The sequence below is a fragment of the Furipterus horrens genome, unplaced genomic scaffold (genome assembly GCF_987537825.1).
Source record: "Furipterus horrens unplaced genomic scaffold, mFurHor1.1.pri manual_scaffold_4, whole genome shotgun sequence".
Taxonomy (NCBI): domain Eukaryota; kingdom Metazoa; phylum Chordata; class Mammalia; order Chiroptera; family Furipteridae; genus Furipterus; species Furipterus horrens.
The window spans coordinates 148,664,214-148,686,822 of record NW_028327174.1 but is presented as its reverse complement, the minus strand read 5'-3'; the positions used below and the strand labels follow the sequence as shown (position 1 = coordinate 148,686,822).

At 42.4% G+C, this 22,609-nt stretch overlaps 1 protein-coding gene across 4 annotated transcripts in view; it reads right to left on the bottom strand.

The window, feature by feature from the left end:
• Positions 1 to 20,378, bottom strand: part of GLDC (glycine decarboxylase) — a 90,611-nt gene extending 70,233 nt beyond the window's left edge. For 3 of the 4 annotated variants that reach the window (XM_090274106.1, XM_090274105.1, XM_090274107.1), the window contains exons 1-2: positions 19,924 to 20,261; positions 19,300 to 19,378 (exon numbers count right to left, since the gene is read on the bottom strand). In XM_090274106.1, the coding sequence (XP_090130232.1) occupies positions 19,300 to 19,378; positions 19,924 to 20,178 (334 nt within the window). In that variant the 5' untranslated portion in view covers positions 20,179 to 20,261. Of the gene's footprint in view, positions 1 to 19,299; positions 19,379 to 19,923 lie in introns of all 4 variants that reach the window. The other variant, XM_090274108.1, reaches the window with a different exon arrangement.
• Positions 20,379 to 22,609: the final 2,231 nt, after the last annotated feature.

The window sequence follows — 22,609 nt, the reverse complement described above, 5'->3', positions numbered from 1 at the left end:
GCGGATTACAAAAGGACTAACTATGCAGTTTACAAGGAGGCTGAGAATCCATGAGGTTCTGGATTAAAAGCTGGTGGACCCCATAACACAGACGAGGTCTCCCCAGTCAGGATTGAATGATTGGCAGCTGCTGGTAAAGCTGAACTGTGTTTGGAAAGTAGGGAAAGGGTTTCTCTGACTTTTCTAAAACTAGCCTGGTTTGGTAGGGGGGGAGGCAAGGATATGTGTTTATAAGTGCTTTAAAGAACATAAGACTTAACAACAGAAATCCGCAAATAACTAAATCTATGTAACTGTTAAATAAACAATTCTTTTTCTTTTCACTAAACTCTGGTATTGAGAGGTATAATTTTGGCGGCGGGCAATCGGGCCCCTAACTAAAGAGCCCGTAGGTTTGTTTTCAATTGGAGCAGCCCAGGGGTTCTGTAACAGATACACACCAGCATCCTTTACAGCTGCCAATGTATCTTACATACTTGAATGAAACACTGAAAAAATTTAAAGGCCATTTAGCATAAATGAAGAGCAAAATAGTTAATTATAGATAAGACCCAGAAGTATAAAAATGGTACAATTCGAGACACAGAAGTTTCTAATTCCACTATACATACACTTTAGTTCCTACAGGAACAAACTTCCCAAGCACCTGAGGGCTCTGCCATTACCTAGCTTGGGGCTCTTATGACTATTTCCTGACCCGGCCCCATCTTAGCCTGGGCTTTACAACCAATTTTACCTTCTACTGGGAACAAAGTGAGTTAATCAAATGAGCTGTTCTGTACACCAAGCTAATGGATGCTCCTGAGCCATCAAGAGTAGGGTAGGTACTTGGTCATGCTTTTGAAAGTGAGAATGCTGTGAAAAGCCTTTTCCATCCACTCACCGATGACCAAACTGCCCATAAGAGTTAAGCTGCTTCTTACTTTGATAAAATCAAAACCTCAGGCTTACCTTATCACATGTAACAAAACCATTCCACAGCTTAGTGAGTGTCTGAATTGTTTCAAATGTTTGTTCACTGGATGCTCTTTCTCATGCCCACTAGTGAAAACTCACTTTTGGCCCAATCAGCATAATAGCCAGCCCATGGTATTTAGGAGCCCAGAGTTTGAGTTATTATGTTAAATGATGCCAATAGATATGGAGAAAAGAACAGGGAAAAGTCAGCATCAGAGATCTACCTGCTGAACCTAGCTGAAATAAAACACAGCAGAATTGATGGGTGACTGAAATGTAAAAAAAAGAAAAGTTAGTTTCAGGTAACAGCTAATAAGCTTAGTAATCAAGGTATGTAAAAAGCTATTGTTTCAGGAACTGGAGGTATGACCCACCTTGTCTCCAGGAGACCATAAGCAGTTCCACCTCTGTGCCTCTGGAGGACTGCAAGCAATCAAGATGGTATCTGAGCCATTATACTCCAGGGTGAGAAGACCACCACCCAGGGCACAGAGGAAAGAATGCTGCAGCTTTTATCTGATTAACTTTTCCCCTGAATTTCAAACCCCTAACCTACACTTTTCTTCTTATAAAAAGGGTCCATCTGTTAGGGTACAAACCCACTGTCTTCTCAGATGTACCATCTGAATAAAGCGCCCATAAAGATTCAATCTCTGTCTCTGCTTACTGTATCTGGTAGGTGACAGGGAGCACCAATGCCAGCTTTTCCGGTTTCAGAATCAGTCTCTAAGATTCCAGTTTGGGGGCATAATTTGTCTAAATAGAAGGCCCAGTCTTAGCCATACAATGTCCACCACTGCACTTCACAGTACACTGAGATTTCTTTCCCCCTTGGAAAATAATTCTTTTCTGAGAAAATAGTTTGGGATCCTCAATTCCAACATGGTAACCTTTTCCCCCTACCTAGTAAGAGAAGCATCATAAAAAGGCAGCAGTGTCATGCAAACCCGGGCAGCTCAAGCAAACCTGTGTGGACAAAGCCGAGAAAGAAAGAGTTCAGATTTCCCCCAGAGCAAATCTCACAGCGCATTCCTCACACTTTTCCTTCCAGCTTGACAGAAGCTTCCTCCTGTAAACCTGCCCAATTCCAGTAACTCTTCCTGTGAACAACAAGGAAACTAAGCAGGGGAAAATGAGGCAGAATGAGAAAGGGAGTGTCCCTTAAAAACCTCATAGATAGATCAGACTGATGAATGCCGGAGCGGTGGAGGTTGGGGAACTGGGTGAAAAAGGTGAAGGAATTAAACACAAATTGGTAGTTAAAAAATAGTCATGGGGATGTAAAGTACGGCACAGGGAATATAGTCAGTCGTCGTCGGCAGCCGTCCGTCTCGAGAGACGATGGTGTAGCTTCTTAAGAGTCTATCTGCACCGCCGAGAATGGCTGTGCAGTCCGACTCGGGAGTGACACGGTATCTGTCTCCTCCCGTGTTGAATCGACATCTTGCGATGACGCTGGAGTGTCCTCTCCAGTGAAGCTGAAGCTACAGAGCCTGGGCAGGGTGATATGGAGGGTCTGCTGTTGCCCATGCAGCAGACCACCCCTCTCTTCGCAGCTGAAGGGTCCAAGGGAAAGACGGAGTCGATACAGCTTGGCTTCAGGTGCGCCGCAGGAGTTGCCGGTGTTGACTACAACGTCAAACCGCCTTAGGGACTCCGGCTCCGGATTTTCTGTCGGGGTTTACTCCCTTAGCCTTTCCCCTGAAGAGGTATGCCGCAAGGCAGCGGAGGTTTTTTGGAATCAGAGTTTTCCTTCTCTAATATAGTCAGTAATATTGTAATAACTGTGTATGGTGCCAGGTGTGTACTTGAAATATCAGGGGAACACTTTGTAAGGTAGATGATTGTCTAACCACTATGTTGTACACCTGAAATGAGAACAAAATGATACTGAATGTAAACTGTAATTGAAAAATAAAAATTTTAAATATATATAAAACACTTGGAGACAACGTGCTGTTCTCCAGATGCCTGTCTGGCAAGCTTGGCAGGACAGCCAGACGTTATACATTACTGTGCACTCCAGGCCATGGAAACCTTTAAGCTACCCTTTAGGAATCTCACCAGTAAGCGCTTCCTAAGGGAAAAATAAAATGCCTGCTTCTGACCTTATTTATTTCTCTGCCTCAGAGTGTTGCATAATACTCTGGTCCTAATGTACCAAGAACGGAGTTCAGTGGCCTTGTCACCACTCCGTAAGAATCCACAGGTGGGTTTCACACTGTTCCTTCTCAGAATTCAGAAGAAATGCTTCCTCCTTATATAATTTCACCTAACAGCCTTTCCAACAGCCACTCCCTTGTCACTTGCCCCTAAAATATCAAGGAAAACTGTACCAACTGCTCTACCAAATAAGTACTTTCGAACAGGAATAAGCCAGTTTAGCTGTTAGATACTCAATGCACTAATTGGCCTAGGTTTTAATTTCCCATATGTGAATTTTGACAACATCTGGAAAACTACCATTAGAATGAACAAGCAGGCTGTATGGGTCAAGATAACTGCTATAACTAAACACACATATGTACACATTGTTCCCCACCCTTAACCCCTTACACTAAACACATTACAATTTTTTTTTTTTACCTCAGTTACATAGAAAAATGTATTCATGCTTTGTTTTTGCTTTTTTAAAAAGTACATTTTATTGATCATGCTGTTGCAGTTGTCCCAATTATTTTCCCTTTGCACTCCTCCACCTGGTCCCCTCCTTCCCTCCATCATCCCACCACTTGGTTCATGTCCATGGATCATGCATCCAAGTTCTTTGGCTTCTCCATTTCCTATACTATTCTCAACATCCCTCTGTCTATTTTACTCCTGCCAATTATGCTTCTTGATCCCTGCACCATTTCCCCATTTCTTCCCCTTCCACCTCCCAGCTGATAATCCTCCAAATGATCCCCATACCTATGATTCTGTTCCTATTCTGGTTTGCTTGGTTTGCTTTAGCTTATTTTTTAGATTCTGCTATTACTTGTGAGTTTGTTGTCATTTTACTGTTCATAGTTTTGATCTTCTTTTTCTTAAATGTCCCTTTCGCATTTCATGTAATAATTGCTGGTGATGATGAACTCCTTAGTTTTACCTTATCTGGGAAGCACTTATCTGCCCTTCCATTCTAAATGATAGCTTTGCTGGATAGAGTAATCTTTGGTCCTTGCTTTTCATCACTTTGAATACTTCTTGCCTGCAAGGTTTCTTTGAGAAATCAGCTGATAGTATTATGGAAACTCGGTTGTAGGCAACTCTGCTTTTCTCTTGCTGCTATTAAGATTCTCTATCTTTAACATCTGGCATTTTAATTACGACGTGCCTTGGTGTGGTCTTCTTTGGGTCTAACTTGTTTGGGACTCTCTGTGCTTCCTGGACTTATGTGTCTATTTCCATTACCAAATTTGGAAAGTTTTCCTTTCTTATTTTTTCAAATAAGTTTTCAGTTTCTTGCTCTTCCTCTTCTTCTGGCATCCCTATGATTGGAATATTAGTACATTTAAAGTTGTGAGAGACATTCCTAATCCTCTCCTTGTTTTTTTTTTTCAATTCTTGTTTCTTCTTTCTGTTCCAGGTGAATGCTTATTTCTTCATTTTGTTCCTAATCATTGATTTGAATCCTGGCTTCCTTCTCATCACTGTTGGTTCCCTGTATATTTTTCTTTATTTCACTTTGGATAACCTTCACTTCTTCCTTAATTTTGTGGTCATACTCAATCATTTCTCTGAGCATTCTGATCACTAGTGTTTTGAACTCTGCATCTTATAGGTTAACTATCTCCTGTTTGCTTTGTTCTTTTTCTGGGGTTTTGTTCTGTTCGTTCATTTGGGCCCTATTTCTTTGCTGCCTCAATTTGGCAGTCTTCCCGTGTTTGTTTCTGTGTATTGGATAGAGCTGTTTTGACTCCATGTCTCGGTAGTATGGCCTAATGTTATACATGTCCAGTAGGGTCCAGTGGCACTGCCTCCCCTATCTCTCAAGAGGGGTACTTGAGGTGCATACTTTGTGTGCACTGAATATACCCTCCTCTTGTAGTTGAGTCTTGGTTGCTATTGGCAAGTCAATGGGAGGTATTTACCCAGGCCAGTCAGCTGTAAGGACTGACTATAACCACTGACCATTAACCTCTGCCCTCCATGGAGGATCAGCTGTGCAGAGGCAGAGTGATGGTGCTCCAATGTGGTCTGTAGCTGTCCACTGGGTGTGCAGGCCCTGTGGTTTCCCAGGTGGTGCAGGCCAAGGTCAGTCCCCACCTGTGTTTTGCCCAGGGCCACCCTCCCTGAGCTTAAACAACCTGAAAAGGCTGCTACTTGCGCTGTGCTTGGAGATTCCCAGGTGAAGCCAAACTGTGAATCTAGGCTGTCTGCTGCTAGTGAGGAACCTGAGGCTCACTGAGTCCAGCTGTTGCTTGTTTAATAGGATTTAGGAAGTTGTGAAGCAGGAACCAAGACCAGCCACTCATTCATATGGACAGGCAGCTTGGGTGGAGTGGAATCTCTGGGGACCTCCAAGGGGGGGGGGGGCGGGTCAAACAGTGTTAGCCAGATTGATGGAATCTCAGATATGGCACCAGCTTGCTGCCTCTGTGGGGAGAGGGTTTAGAAAAGGGACAATGGTCTCTGCTCATCTGGTGCCAGACACCAGTTTCTCCCAGTATGCCACTGGTGACTTTCAAGCTGCTGCACCAGTGCTGGAGCTCAGAAGAATGAGTTTGAGTAGGTGAGTCCATTTGTGGTTTCTTTAAGGGGAACTGCTTAGGCATCTAGAAGTTTCTTCCACTTCCTCAATCCCTGCTGGATTTTGCAGCCAGAAGTTGTGGGGACTTATCTTCCTGGCACTGGAATCCTGGGCTGGGGGGCCTGGTGTGGGCCTGGGATTCCTCACTCCTGAGATATCCCTCCTGAATTTTTATCCACCACACGTGGGTGGGAGACCAGACTGTTCTGTGTTTGCACCCCTCCTACCAGTCCAGATGAATGTGGCTTCTCTAATTCCGTAGTTGTCAGACTTCCACTCAATTAGATTTCTGATCGTTCTGGCTGATCGTTGTTCTATATTTTAGTTGTAATTTTGATGTGGTGTGTGAAGAGGAGAGCCATGTCTGCCTATGCCACTATCTTGACTAGATTGTCTCACTTTTGCTTTTTCTCAACAATCTAAAAAAATTATGCCTAAGTTTCCACAGAGTATATAAAGGAGTGGTCAAAAGTACATTTATAGTTATAATAGAAATAAATAATACAATAATTAACAATTAATATAAGAGTAAACTGTTTGGGTACTCACAACTGTAATCCTACTTTTGTCATTGCCTGTATTATTCTGCCATTTATATTTAAAAAAAGAATAAATATATATGCATATGCCGTGTATTAGGAGAATATCTCTGACTAATTGTTAAGAAACTGATAAATGGGAAGGAATCTTGCTTTTCCCTGTGTATTTTTTTATGTTTTTGAATTGGACAATGTACCTATGTTATTTATTTTAAAATGTAAATTAAATTAAAGAGTTATGCCCAAAACAAAGTCTTCCTTGTGAAACACATGGGTGCCAACACCTGTCAGTCTGCACAGTGGCAGGCCATCCAAAGAGTATTTTCTGGACAGCCCAGAGCACCCAGCACTTAGCAGACACCCAGCTTGCCTTAATGTGCTTGGCAAGGTACTCAGAAAAGTTCTCCAAGGAAATCATCAGGACTGAAAACTAATACCACTCATATTTGAATTTTCCCCAAAAGGCCATTTTCTGCCAGAGACTGAAGGAGAAAGCTGGGTGCAGAATATGAGGACAGAGCCTGCCTGGGCATATTTTTCTTGCTAACATGTACACCTTTGGATTGAAAGCTGCTCAGGAAACCATGCAGCGGGGCTGGAGGTCTCAATCAAGATAGGCAGAGCATGAATGATAGCATTTATCAGGAGTCCCTGATTTTCCAGTGGAAGCCAGAATTTGTGTACAAATTTTACCCTAATGTGTAGCCTTTTCATAACATCACCTTCTCTCTTCCCCTCAACATCCTGGCTTGACCCCACTTACCTAGAGCCCAAACCTTACTCTCTCAAGAGTCCTTCCCCTATAAAGGAGGGTTTTACAACCAAAGTCTGTGAATCACAGATTTTGTTCATTCCAGGAAGGCAAGCCAATCCATAAGCTCTGTGTAGTGTAGAATAATGGAATGGAAACTCTTTGTATTGAAAACCCTTTATGACTGGCAGAAGGACACCCATCCCACGTGACAGGATGTGGTCACTACTGCATCACACAGGCCTGACCTGGGGCTCTTACTCCCTTTGCCCTAATCCTGACAGGTTCTTTCCCATCTTATTGCTCAGCCAATTAACACCCCACTGCTCCCAGCCCAAAATGACCCTCAGGGATTAAACTTCTTCTCTGGGCATCTCCTAATAAAAGAAGCTGAGGCATGGTCAATCTGTGTTTCTGGTGGATCCTTTTCCCTTGGCTCCAAAAAAGTGTACAGTCCTTACAGCTCTTCCTGCTCTCCCAAAAGATACACAGATCTAATATCTTTACAGCAGCTGTAGGAAAACCAGAACTGTACCCCACAGCAGGGAAGTGGGAATGAGAGGCAGCATGTCTGTTATTTACTCCTTGAACTCAGGTTTCACTAGTTTCTGGGGGAGGCCTCCTCCACCACCTCTCTTCATTCAATTTATGAAAATTTTCTAAAGAAACTTACAGAGAAACATTACAATTCATAATATTTATCTGAACAGCAGTAGACCTACAAAATCAGGTCATATTAGATCAGTTTGAAATGAGAATCTGGGTGGAAGTCCTAGAGTATTTGTTTTTCTTTTTTGCTGCCCCATGGGTACATTTTTATAGCCAGCAGACATGAACAGAAAGGGAAGGACATGTTCTAAGAGTCCAACTCAAATAACCCCACACACTTGCAGGAAAGAGATAATTTTTTTATAGCTCAAAGGAATAAGCATATGGAGAAATTTGTAGTCCATCCCAGAATCTCAACAACTAAATTAAAATCTCTATGTGGGCAGGGGCAGGGCAAGTTGCTAGGCACATAGTAGGTGCTCAGAAAATACAAGTGAATTAAGATGTTGCAATGAAAATTTGTTTAAACTCCCACATACAGCAAGCTCAATATGCACAATAACTCACCCATCACAGAATCCATAACAAATCACTGAAAAATTGTTCCTACATCTCTAAAAGCATGAGCTTCAGAGACACATTTATAAACGGAAACTTGCATCTATTAAGCAAGTTCTGTGAAATAATGCAGTGCCTACAATAATTCCAGCTTTTCCAAAATTTTGTTTCCTTGTTTAATCAGTTAGTATGTTGATAATATACAGACAGTGAGAATCCTTACTAAAATTCCCAGTTAAGACTTTTATAAAAATGCTTCAGGTTTAATAAGTAAAACAAGCCTAAGAAGTCAAAATGAGATTTGTTATTCACATATCATGTGAGGAAGACATTAAATCAAGGTCCAGTGCCATTTGGTGGGGTGGAATGAGTACATAAGGAATAGAAGACAAAACACAGACCCTCCCGCAAGCAACTCACAACCTTCCTAGTCTAGCATCCTCCCCAAAGGTCCTGAGTCCACTCAAGAGATAAGCAACCTGGAGAAGGGTGTGGGGTGGGGGTCACTCCCAGTCAATGAGGTGGCCACTGACCTTCCATTCCAGTGGACTGACTAGACTGCCTCATCTCTCTCCCACCCCAGCCAGCCTGTGCTAGCAGACCTTGAAACCCTTGGCCTCTTGACTTTGCCCGTCCTCCTTCTCAGCTAAATTCAGTCACCACATTTCTCCATTCTTGCTCCCAGGTCACTAAATGATGCTGGGGTGAGGGGATCCTAACAGAGCTTACAATTAAGCCAGTCAATCTCAGCAGGTTCTCTAGGCAGGTCGATCTAGGTTCCTCACTACCCAGATATTCACAATAGCTCTTCTGAAATTTTTCCATTGTTCTCTAATGCTAAGTATCACTCTTCCTGCCTCTCGGATTATCAGGCAGGTAGCCCCTCAACTCCTCCGATCTTAAGTGTGTCCTTATGTCTTCAAATGGACTTTCCTCCCTCTCTTGCCTAAGAAAGGTCTAGGTTATGATACTGGGGGTCAACCAGCCTCTTGGATTACTCCATCTCAGACTGCTCTGTCTCCCTCCGTTTACATGCCCCATTTCCCAGCATCCTGGCTTCCACCACCTTCCTCACAGTCCACCCCTAGGAAGTCTCACTCATTCCCATGAATTCATTCAGAAGACTCACTGCATCTGCAACTCTGCCTCTTATCTCTCTCTTGAGCTCTAGACTCATATTTCCGACTATTGCTTCAACTTTTCCAAGTGATGTTCCATGAGCACTTCAAACTGAATTCTTCTCAAACAAGACTCATGATCTTACTTTCCTCCAGGACCCTCTACTGTTCCCTACCCCTTCTCTGTTAATGATATCACCATCAATCACCCCAAGACACTCAGCCTAGAAACTGACTGGAAGCCCCACCTGCTACCCTTATGATCAACCACCATTATTTGTATAGAAACCACACTTCCCAGAGGGTGCTCCCAGACAATTACTAAGCCCAGTAGAACTAATGCAAACCCATTCCTGCAAGATGTGGGACTCCTGCCATGGGCAACTTTAGCTCAAGGACTCCCACCCAGACGGACCAAACTTTCTTGTATTTGTGCTGAAGGCTAAGATTTTTCCTACCCAATCCTCCTTCCTTCTGTCTCCCCTCCTTCCACCAGGGTCAGAACTAGAACACAGTCTAAAGGCTCCCTGCCTTCTTCTGCTCCCACCCCCAACAAACTTCTTGCCTATCTAATATTGTCTTGGTGACTGCTTCCTGGCAGACCCGAACTAATGCATATTTTAACATCTCACCTCTAAACTCTCCAGCAATATCTCAATTTGCCTCCTTGCTTCTGACTTCAGAGGCACTTCGCAAAACACATTGAGTCATGTCCCTTCCCTCTGTAATAATTGTTAATGTCTCCCCATTACATAGAGGAAAACAAATCTATCAGGTTCTGAGCCCTTCATACCTTGCTTTTCATGCCTTTCTGCAGCCTAGTGTTCCATACACCATTCCTCAAATAAATATGTACATCCATACTTCCATGCCTCTGTTCATGCCATAACCTCGGCCAAACCATTCATCTTATTTGCAGACCAGTTAGAGCTATTAAATATCTTTCTATCTCCCTATCAGTTGTAACCTACATTCACTCAGGGATCTTATCTTTATCATCCTTTACCTCCTTACTCTTGTACTCTCAGTGCCTGAAACAGTATCTTATTTTCCATAGAAACCTCTCAATAAATGAGTAATGAAAGCAGATAGAGGAAGCTGTAAAAATAGATTTGGTGATAGCTTATAACAAAATGAAAACAGTATATAGGTAAATGGTCCTTTGTGCCCTAATAGTACTCAAGAGCAACACTATAACACTATATTTACAATACAGTGTAATTGATTTCATTTTGATAGCATTGAATATTTTTTTAAATGTTAAAACTCATAATTTAACATAGATGAATGTGATAATTAAAAAAAAAAAATGTCTGGGGAGAATCTAGGAGGAGTTTCAGGCTGTGACTAGATATCCAGTGGACTCACCAAAGAAGCTTAACCCAACCTGGACCCCCAAGATTTTTCAGATGGCCAATGAAGAATATTCAGCTGACACTCAGGCCGTCTCAGAACTACTAGCAAAGAACTTTGGTAACTTGACTCTCAACCCTAGTACCAAATTCCCTTCCCTTCTACCAGAATGTTCACCCCAACAGCACTATGGAGAAAAATGCTTACAGGGGCTTGGACTGGGGCTGAGTCAAGACATGCTCTACAGGAGGAGACATGGAGTGAGGACATTGGTGACTGCTTGGGAAGAAAGGATGCAAAGGACGCTGCAAGTTATTAGATACTGCACCCTGTCTCTGCTTCAGAAAGACCCACAGGGGAGGAAACTTGGAATTGAATCAAGATCCAGATTTAGATGTGGCTGTCATTACTGCCTATATCATGGAGATCCTTCTGATACTATTAGCATGAAGAATAATTATGACATGGAGTCGATTTAGCCATAAACCTTATTCTTGTACTTTTTGTTTCTTGCTGGTAATTTTAAGGTCATTATGCAGCAGCTTGGTAAAACTATTCTATTCTAGGATAGACTGTAGACCAATATTTTGATAACCTATGATTGAAGTTCTGTGATGTCTTTTTTCTTGCATCTTCTTATCTACATTGATGCTAGTGACTTATAGGGAATCGATGTAGCTTGCACTTGAATGACTTCAATATATTTCAGTTCCTTTTTTATTTGACCCAAAGAAGCCCTAATAGGCCTGGAGTGTTATTGTTGTGTTGTAGAAGCCTGAAATTGGTAAGATGAAACCCAATATCAAGAATTAGAAGCAAATAACTTGTGCAGAAGGAATGTAAAACAAACAAACAAACAAAACATTGGGTGGTTTGGTTTGAGCATGATTAGTTCCAAGTATATTAACTAGATTCTCTGGTTTTCAAAAATTTGAATTGTAACAAATTTTTTTCATGTGCTATTTCAATTTTTAGTAGCAAATAAATGTGTACATAGGGCATCTTATTAAAATTTGAGACCTTTAAAAAAACATCTGCAGCCCTGGTCAAGTGGCTCAGTTGGTTGGAGCATCATCCAGTACACCATAAGGTTGTATGTTCAATACCCAGTCAGGGCACATACCTAGGTTGTGGGTTTGATCCCTGGTCCGGGTGTGTACAAGAAGCAACCAATCATTTTTCTCACATGGATGTTTCAGGCAGTGAAACTATCTGTATGATATTATAATGGTAGATACGTGTCATTACACAGTTTTCTAAACCCACAGAATGTACACCAAGAGTGAATCTTAATGTAAATATGTAAACTATGGACTTTAGGTGATAATGATGTGTCATTGTAGGTTCATCAGTTGTAAGAAATGTACTCCTTTTGTTGATAATGAGGGAGGCTATACATATGTGAGGGTTAAGAGTATATGGGAGTTCTGTACCTTCCCCTCAATTTTGCTATGAACCTAAAACTGCTCTAAAAAGTAAAGTCTATTAAAAAAATATGTCTCTGCCCTGGCTGGTGTGGCTCAGTGGATTGAGTGCCAGCCTGTGAACCATAAGGTCACTGGTTTGATTCCCAGTCAGGGCACATGCCTGGGTTGCAGGCCAGCGAGAGGCAACCGAATAATGTATCTCTCACACATCAATGTTTCTCTCTCTTTCTCCCTCCTTTCCTCTCTCTCTCTCCTTCCCTTCCTCTCTCTCTAAAAATAAATTTTAAAAATATGTTTTTAAAAAATGTCTGCAATTTTTACACTCCTCCTTTCAAAAGGTGTAAACAAATAGCCCTTCTCTTGGGTGATAAGTGTGATTCACTCTAATGAATAGAATATGGTCTAAGTGATGCTATATGACTTCTAAGTCTAGGTCATAAAAAGGATAGTTTCTGCCTGGCTTTCCTTTTCTCTAGAATCACTGGCTCTGAGGGAATCCAGCTGCCCTGTATTGAGGACACTCAAGCAGCCTGTGGAGAAACCCATGTGAGAAGGCACTGAGGCTGCCCATTAGCAGCTGGCACCAACTTGCCAGCAATGAGAGTGAGCCACCTTGAAAGAGGCTCCTCCAGCCCTGGTTGAATATTCACTAATGTGTGACTGTACTCTCATGAGAGACTCCAAGCCAGGACCACCTTGCTTAGTTGCTCCTGGATTCCTAACCCACAAAAAATGTTATTTTAAGCCACTGAGTTTCTCAGTAATTTCTTATACATCAAATGATGACTGATACAATGGCTTTTTCAAGAGTCCATTTAAAAAATATGTTAAATTAGTGGTTTCATTTATATAAAATATCTTCGATAATGCTGGATGAATTCTATAATCCTTTAACAAGATGAAGATGAAACAAAAAAGTTGTTTTACACATATATTCTTTGGCCCAATCACATGGTCTCTTTGGTCTCTCATCATGTTAGCATGTTTGTATCCTTTGTATATCAAAAAATAAGAAAGCCCTGTGAAAAGATTTCAATCTAAAATGGAACCAGAGGATAAGAAATGGAGAATCTCATACATGCTCCCCTTCAGAAGAATGGAACTTAAGAACTGAGAGACAGATTTCCCTTAAATGCACCCCCTACAGAAGATCGAGACTTACCTCCTGACAAATGAACTTACTGCTTGGACTCTGGCTTTGACTTCTCTCTTTGTGCTCCTTGCCCATAAAAACAGCATGCCCAAAACCCTCAATGGACTGAACTTGCCTGTAGTTGGGACACCACATTTGTTCCCTGAATTGCAATTCTGCTATTCATTCCCAAATAAACTCAAAGTTCTCGTAATCTGACCTTCCTCAGTTTATTTCGGTTGATGGTCCAAAACATTTTAATGCTAAAAATGATACTTTATAAAGGTTGAGATTTCTAGTTTGGTTTTCTAAATTTAAAAGGAGGGAAAGAATTATAATTTATTTTCAGATTCATCTCTTTTAAAATAAATACTTTTAAATATTTTAAATATTTTATGTATTAATTTTTAGAGAGGGAGTGTTAGGGATAAAGAAGCAAGCCAGTGACACTCAAACCAGTAGGAGATAATTAACAAATGAATCATGGAAAAGGGGCAAGGAAATGACATTCCGCAGCTCCTCACACATATCTCTGGGATCAGAAGGAGGAAGACTGTTGTCACCAAACACAGAGAAATGGGAAGATGTAGCTAGAAAACTTTGCAAATAAATTGGAGATAGACCTATAACTAGATTACCCTTAGTTAATCACACCCTGAGTTAAGTAGTTAATCGCGTTAGATTGTGAACCCAGATTAACCAGTAATGGAGAAATGGGGGAGAAGGAGAGGGAAGGGGCAGCTAATCTCATTACTACAAAACCAGTTTTCTTTGTCTACTTCGCATGCATGTTCTCCTGGCTGGTGGTGAGCCGACTCTGCAGACTCATGAATAAATGCCTTGCTTTGCTGCTCAAGTCCTGTGTCCTGGTGTTTTATTGTGAGCATTTCTCACAGGAGGAGGGAGAAAGAGAGAGAAACATCAATGCAAGAGATACATTGATCAGTGTCTCACACCCCCTCCCCCCAACTGGGGACCTGGTCCACGATCCAGGAATGTGTCCTCACTGTGACTCGAACCAGCAACCTTTCAGTCCACAGGCCAGCACTCAGTCCAATGAGCCACACCAGCCAAAATAAATATTTTTACTTCTCCACTTCTATCAGGATATACCACCACATATTTATGTGAAATATCCCTATAGTATAATAGGAATATATTTGGTCTTTGTCTTTGGAATTTCCAGAGTAATAGGAGTCTTTTGTTATTAATATAAGTCTTTTGATCATACCTTAGTTTCTGATGATGAAGTGATTTAGGATGGAGTCCTTACCTGACCTCAGGATAGGGTTGATCACCAGAAAGACTGAGTGATTATAGGGCTGGAACTTTCAGCCCCACCCACAGACCTCTGGGAAGGGGGGAAAGGGGGAAAGTTCAGATTAAGCTCTATAAAAACAACAAATTTGATGAGTTTCTGGGATGGCTGCTGGGAGGGTAGTTCACCTCTGTTCCACAGGGAGACATGGTCCTGTACTCAGAGCCCTTCTGGACCTTGCCCTATGTAGCTTTCCATTTGGGTGTCCATCTGTATCTTTTATAATATTCTTTATATTAAACCTGTAAACTTCAGATGTTTCTGAGTTCTGTAAGCAACTCCCACAAATTAATCAAACCCAAGGAGTAGGTCATGGAAACGTTTGATTTATAGCTTGTTGGTTGGAAGTACAGATGAACAGGCCCTGGCTGGGTAGCTCTGTTGGTTAGTGTCATTCTGATATACCAAGGTGGTGGGAATCAACCAATGAATTCATAAATGAGTGAAACAACAAACCGATGTTTCTGTCACTATAAGGATTGCCCACTCTGCCAAAACAAAAGGTTAACTCCTAGAGCAAGTACAGAAGATTTCATCATTTGGTTGGTCTTTGTTTATTTCCACAATTGTATAATGAAAATTCTAGTTAAAGATGAAATAATAATTCATTTAAGCCAGGACTTGAAGGAGCAAGAAATGGCCAAGGGAGGGCCTTGTCATAGACTGAGGAGTCTACAGGCAGGGCATGTTGACAGACTACATCTGGCTGGATGACAACTGACGTCCACAGCCTGGGCAATAGCTGCTCCATCTATCTAGGTGTCCTTGGGGTCAGTTCAGGAGAGTGCTGAACCCCACTAGGGTGAAAGAGTCATCACCTGCAGCTGCATTACACAACACCCCCTCCCTCTGCTCACTACCCTCCACTAAAAATCACTCCAAGTGACGTAGCTTAGAACATTTAAGTTCTCATTTAAGTTCAGATATGGCGAAGGTGCGGCACACACCCTAGGCTTGGTTGGAAGTTGCTCTGTCCAGCAGAGGCTTCGTGACCATGGGGGAACTAACTTTTACCCAGGACACTTTGTTATGTCTGGGGGAAGGAAGGTGACTGTCTCTCTAGTGGAGACCAGCATCCCCTATAGGGAAGGGTTGCTTGAGTCTGGTGCCTTAGACCTCCTGGCCATCCTGACACTGTCTCCTTCTGACAGCTCACCTGCTTGGTTCCGGTTGACCAATTTGAACATTAGGCAGTTTAAGGTTTTCCTCTCTTCCTAAGCATGCTCACAAGAAGCAACGTGCAATTTTGTGTAAACTTTAAGCCCTGCAGCTTCTGTGAAACTATGACCTAGTTCAGTCTGGTTAACTTGAGATGACTTCCCTGAAAATACTCCATGGTGAGGCATTCCATAGCTAAAACTGATTGGCTTCATCTTGAAAGTATTTTTAAATTTTGTATTAATTACAAGATGAAAACAGTTATTGTAGAAAATCTCAGAAAAGCCAAGTAACAAAAAGAAAGCTAAAATCATCCAGAATGACCATCCAGAGGAACAAATGTTCCTTCTTATCTTTTTCCCTTGTGTTTTATGTATGAGGATGAGGGAGTAGGGACTCAATAGGATGAAACTTACATGGTTTTGAACTGAGAAGCTTTGCTTATTTCTCTGAAGTATGAGTTAGTGAGAAGCCAACTGATAATAGAGGTATTCTTTCAAGGCACTTCCTGAAGTGTCCAAGCAGAGGAGGTGGATCCTGCATGACAGATGAACCATCTGTGCTTCCCTGACTCTGTCAGGCCATTCTGTCCTGTGCATGCTGGTCCCTCTGCCTGCCCTGTCCAGAAGAATATCACTACTGATCCTTCAATACCCAGCTTCAGTTCTGCACCTTGACAGCAGGCAGAGTCTTCCCATACCTGTGCTCTCAGCATGCTACTGCCTTTCCACTAGGGCAGGTAGCAAATGGCAGTGATACCAGTGGGACTGGATTTGTGCACATCTGTAAACTGGATACTTCAGAGAATTAGGGCAGAAATTTTCTACTTTGTACACGCACCCCCTTGCAGAGGACACAATGAAGACAGTGTAGACTGGTGGTTAGAGTGTGGATAGTCGAGCTGGGCTGCCTGGGTTGGGTTGTTTTTTGTCTTCACCACTCAACAGCTATGACCTTGGGCAAGTTAGTGTCCACTATATACCATGGATTCTTCATCTCTAAAACAGAGGTGATATGGTATTTACCTCATAGGGTTATAAGGAAATTAGTACATGAAAGTACTTTACAAGGTGCCCAGTACATGGTAAGCACTATATAAACTCTTGGGATTATGAAGTTATTCATAAGAACTAACCCAAATATCTTCATGCTACTTACAGTTCTCAAAATCTTTTCACTCAGCTATGAGGGCACTGGGGATTCATGACTAACTAGCTCTTATTAGTTTTCTCTATACATACATGGCAAACAAATATGTGGTCTAGAATTCCTGACTACAATAGAACATACGCGTGTATGTGAAACAAAGTTTGGATAATGCTGCCCTGCTGCTAAATGGAAATACTATTGGAAGTTACCTGTACCGATTTACTTGCCCTATGTGGAGAATATTCATTACCCATGACATGCACACATCTCTGGGTGAAACATGGAAGCTTCTCTGATATATCCTGCATGCTGCCCCCCATTCCCCAGCCCCAACTCATTCTTCCAAGAAACAAGCTTTGCAATATTTTCTGAGTCACCTCAGACCAACTGGATGGAACCAGCCCCAAAGCTCACAGAAGCTGGTGAGTTTAAAGTTTACACTTAAGTTGCTAATTACTTATCAGGAGTTCTCTTCCAAAGAGAGAGACAGAAAGAGAGACAGAGAGAAGAAATGGAATCCCTTGATAAAGTATTCAACTGTTAAGCAGCTTAACTAAAAAAGAATAGACAACTTTGACTCATTTCCTAGAATTTACTGCTCATAAAGATCATCTTATTTTAGATTATATTGTAAAAAGACCTGACCTAAACTTTCTCTGACTTTGAAAGTCTCAGGCACTTTTTGGGTTAACCAAAAAGCTCATTTAGTTTTTTTCTGTACATGGCTCTAATAGTGCTTCATTGTCTTTAACTTCATTAAAAGCATGTTTTTTAGGTTGTATTGTGGCAGCTGTCATATCAACATGCATTTTTAAAAACTTATCTAAATCAGTGAATTTTTGTACAGCCATTTGACTATTGAAGACAAAAGAAAATACACAGCATTTTCAGCATATTATGTCTTATTATTTCAAGAAAGGTAAAAACAACACTAAAACATGACAAAAGATTTGTGCAGTGTATGGAGAAGATTCTGTAATGATGGAACATGTCAAAAGTGTTTTGTGAAGTTTCTTGGGACTATTGACATTTTGACCAAATAATTCTTTTCTGTGATGCTGTCTTATACATTGGAAGATGCTTAGCAGCACCCCTGGCCTCTACCCACTAGAAGCCAATAATGGGAGATAGCCAACATACTCAAAATATCCAAATCAATAAAAATATTGGTGAAAATGAAAAAGGTGTATTTTATTTTACAGAAAAAACTAAATGGACTTTTGGCCAACCCAATACTTGGTCATACATTCACCTAAAGTTTGCTTTAAAAATATATAGCTCTTCATTCCTTAAACATCCAATGAATCAGGATTCGGATTTCCTCAAATTGAAATAGATCAGGCTTCCAACTATCCCTAGGTCTGAATCAATTCAAGAGAACACAATGTCCAGATTTTCTTCTATGAGCAAGGTTTCTGCTATCAGGGGAACTGGTTCAGATTTGAAACCAACAAGGGGAGGAGTCATCCTCAGCATAGCTTGACTTACATCAGCCAACCAGAGCTGGTCTGGCTTCATACTTCAAATTCTCTACTTCAAGACAAAATAAAGCAACAAAGCGTGCCTTCCATATATCCTCTATGCCCTAAAATCTAAAACAAAACAAAACAATTGACTTCTCTCCATTTGACTCCTTAAGAGAGATAATTGCATCTCCTTGATTCAAAACCAGATAACCCTATGAAAATTCTTTCCTGTTCTGTTTTTGTTTGTTTGTTTTTTAAGATCTCTTCTTCAGTTCTGCCTGACCCTTTGACTTGTGAATTCTTGCCTCAGTCCTGGAAGACCTCTGAAAGACAGTCTTCAGACCATTAAAAACATTTAAAATATAAAGTAAAATTCTAAGAAAGTCTATGAGTCAACTAAGCTCTCTGAACCAAATATTAATCTTATTTGTGTATTTCTCTATAAAAATTATTTAGACTTAAAAAGTACTACTGTCTTTCAGTAGGTGTAAATAATAAAACTTGGGTGTGAGACAAGAAAACAATATCTATTGTGGTATAAAGAACCTTGAGCTTAAGAGGCCAATGTCTGGGTCTTCCCCTCCCCCTTTTTTATGACTTCTCTAATTGCATGACTGTAGGCAATTCCTTTGTCCCTTCTGAGTCTCTATCCTGATATGCAGAGGTGAGGACACCTCTCAACCCAAAGGATGAGAGAACCATGGTCCATGTTGGGTGCCTGAGAAGACATCCTCCCATGTGTTTGTGCACTGCCTTCCCTGGGAAGTTTGCAGGCACCTGGCAGAGCCCTGATAAAGACCTACAGAAACGCAGCATCGACTCCATACTAGGGTACAAAACCTTTGATGTACCTGCCACTGATTTACTTTAATAAACATATTCATTCCCCATCTTGAGCAATCCTAACCTAGAGCTGGACTTTCCGACCATAGAAGACAAATACAAAACCCTTGATGTACCTGCCGCTGGTTTACTTTAATAAACATATTCATTCCCCATCTTGAGCAATCCTAACCTAGAGCTGGATTTCCCACCATAGAAGATAAACAGGCCAGAGCAAGCGGCGTCTAAGGAGCCCTCAGGGCCACTTACAAACAGGGTCTTCCATTTTCAAGGGTTTTTTCAAACGGATGCTGGCGGGGACAGTCTTCTCCATCAATTCATCAATACTCTAAAATTGAAAAGAAAGGTGGTGAACAAGAAAGCGAGAGGAAAATGCTTCTGAGTTAAAAGAGTCACCTCTGTGTTTTGCATCTACAAAGACTTTGGGAACCTCATTTAAATCGCCTAATTACGATTTCTTTTTCAACTTTGGGGAAACTAGAAATCGCTTGAAGGAAAGAAAATAATGAAGCGGGGTAGCGATTTAGCCACTCCCTGGCTGCATTTCAGTTGGCAACCGGAGATAATCCAATAAACTAGGAGGTCCTCTTCACCCAAAGGTAGGGCTCATCAGCAGGGCAACTTGGGTTGAAAACAAATGGTTTTGAGCCGCGAATAAATGATGGAGGAGAAAATACGCGACAGGGAGAAGCCTGGGGCACGGGGGCCAAGAGCGTGGACTCGCTTCCATGCCAGGGACTGGGACCGGACCGGGACCGGGGCGTGGGTGCCAAGCAGAGTGAAGCAGAGCTCCGGCGGGGGCGGGAGGCCGACACAGCAGAACTAGGGAGGGGCGGGGTGAGGTCCGGAGGGCTGGGGGTGGGGGGTCCTTACCGCCAGCCCCAGGGCCTGTAGCATCTCCTTCTGGTCTTTGTCCCCAGGTCCGATGTGCCTCCGGGCGAAGTCGTCGTGTCTGGGCAGGAGGCGCTCGAGAAGGCGCGAGGCCCCAGCCCCGCCGCTGTCCCCACGGCCGCTACTGTTGTCACGGCTCTGCCGTGCCCAAAGCGGCCCCGCACCTCCCGCCAGGCGGCGGCCGCCCCCGACTCCGCAGCCCAGACGCAGCCCCCAGGCCTTGGCGCATGTCTGCATGGTCGCGACCACAGTCCCCTGCCCCGGACCGCGGGAGTCACTTGCGCTCTCTGCCCCTCTGCTGGTCCCGGTCCTCGGGTCCTCCGGGTGGCGGCTGCCTCCGGCCTGGAGTCCTTTCCCACGGGATGACTGGCGCGACAGATGGTTGTACGCTCGAGGGTGATGAATGGGCGCAGAACTCAGCCTGGACAACCGCGCAAAGTTCTTGCTCCACACTAGGCACCTGCTCCGCACACTTTAAGCGTAGTCCTGAGGGCGGGCAGTGGGATGGGGCCAGCAAACGCTCAGCCAATGGGAGTAAACGGAGGGGCGGGGGCGGGGCAGCCCCGCCCCCGCCCCCTCTCCCTACACCCTGCTTCTGGCCCCTGCTCCCGGCATCCTCAGTTACTCCTACTTGATCTCTGGCTCCTGCAGATCCTGAAGAGCACTTTGTGCGGCACGCCAGCCCGGGACCTCACTCATGCGGGTTCAGGGGTGGCCTCGGGCAGAGAGCCTCCGAGACTCACCTGTGATGGAAGGTGATTCTGACCCGGAGGCCAGACACTTTAAGTTGGTCAGTCTCCACCCATTAATATTGGAGTATCTTTCTGTTACATTGCATGGAAACCAATATGAGCAAATGAGTGTTCTTCTGTAGTTGTAGGATAGTGGGTAAGTTACTCAACCTCTGAGCTTCAGTTTTTTCATTTCACAGAGTTGAATGGGATTTAAAAATAGATTAATACATTGAAAACACTACCATAACAGCGGGATTGATATGACTACCTACATATATGTGTATTCATGTATATATGTTATGGAAAAATACAAAAGATGAAGATATACATTTTACACTACCATTTTACTTGCAAAATTATTTATACCTAGGTCTTTTGTAAATTTAAGCTTTCTAACTATCTCTTAAGATTTTTATTAAAATAGTAAACATTCAAAATTCTAGTTGTCCTAACATGAAAAAGAGAGAGGGACCGAAGTCATCAGAACATTACCTGTACTAAGACTAGGGAAAAAGAAAACATGTCCTCCTCTTCCTCTAAGTTTCCTCCTTTAATCATGCTCTGCATACTCTGGGTTCTGTAGCTGACAGGCACAGAGACTAGCAGAGAGGCAGAAAAGTACGAAACCTAGAAGAGTAGGCAAAATGTGTTTGTATGGCAGGCAGGGTGGGTGGTGAGCAAGAAGGTCTGGGTTGAATGTCTGAACACTTTTTCATTCATTTGGAATTGGAATTACAACCTTCATAAAAGTTGAGAGATACCCCCAAGTGCTAGATGCTATGTGCTGGGGGGTTGGAGGGGGCAATCTGCCCTTATTCCCATTATTGTCTATGTTCTTTCTGTGTATCACAGGGACTGGAAGCTAGAGAACTGTAATTCCCAGCTTCCTTTGGCTCCAGAGCCCTGGGTGTTATTAGTCTTCTGATAAGAAGATACACTTGTGTGAGTACTGGAAAATGTGATAAAAGCAGAAACCATTTTCTTGTTTCTCTGACAACAGCAGGCAAATACACGGGTGGTAGCAGACAGGAAATACTTCCTTACCAGTCACAATGGAACAGCAGGACAACTGTGTCCCACAGTGGAAATGTCCTGTGGTTTTCCAGCCTAGGAGGCAGCAAGAATTTCTCGCCCTCCTGAATTACTGACTGCTTCAGTGGTTGACCTGAAGATAGTGGTAGTTTATCTACCCTGTCCTGCTCTTCCAATTCTTTATGCACCTATTACTGGCATTTTAATCTTCCTGTGCTTGAAATACAATGAGTGTTTTTATTTGTTTGTTTCCTAAATAATCTTTACCAGAGACAGTAACTGAGGCCAAAAGTGGCTTTAGGAAACTGACCCCTAAAGATAGGAAACTAGGATTAGCTATCTGACTGAAGTCAATAATAACATTACCACTAGTGGAAATGAGATCATGACATCCTTAGGCATAAAATGGAAAATAATTACTTAAATTATCACTGGGGCATAAAGTACCTATTGAACATAAGTCTTTGCTAGTTTAGAACCTTCTGGGAAGAACAATACCTACAAGACCACTGAGAGAGCTAGTAGTAGCTTTTGAATGCCCTGGGGAGTTCACAGAATAACATGACAACTCAAAGAACTAAAGAGCTTCAATGTTCATCAAGAATTTCTTAACTTATATAGCTGCAGAAAGTATTTACAAATCAGACCCAATGTTTGATCCTGCAGATTGCTAAATTATCACACAAGTTGAATTCACAGCCTTATTAGGTCTTACATATTAACGTTTGGGATTAATTCTAAAACCCTAAGACTTGGAATGGGGACATTTTGGTAATTTGGGTTGAATTTGATTACCTTGAACCCCCAAATCCCACTGTCCTCTTTGCTGGCTGAAGCAGTCCCTCTTCCCTTCTCTGAGGTGCTGGTCATCCCTTGCTTAAAGATCCTATAATGGCCACTAA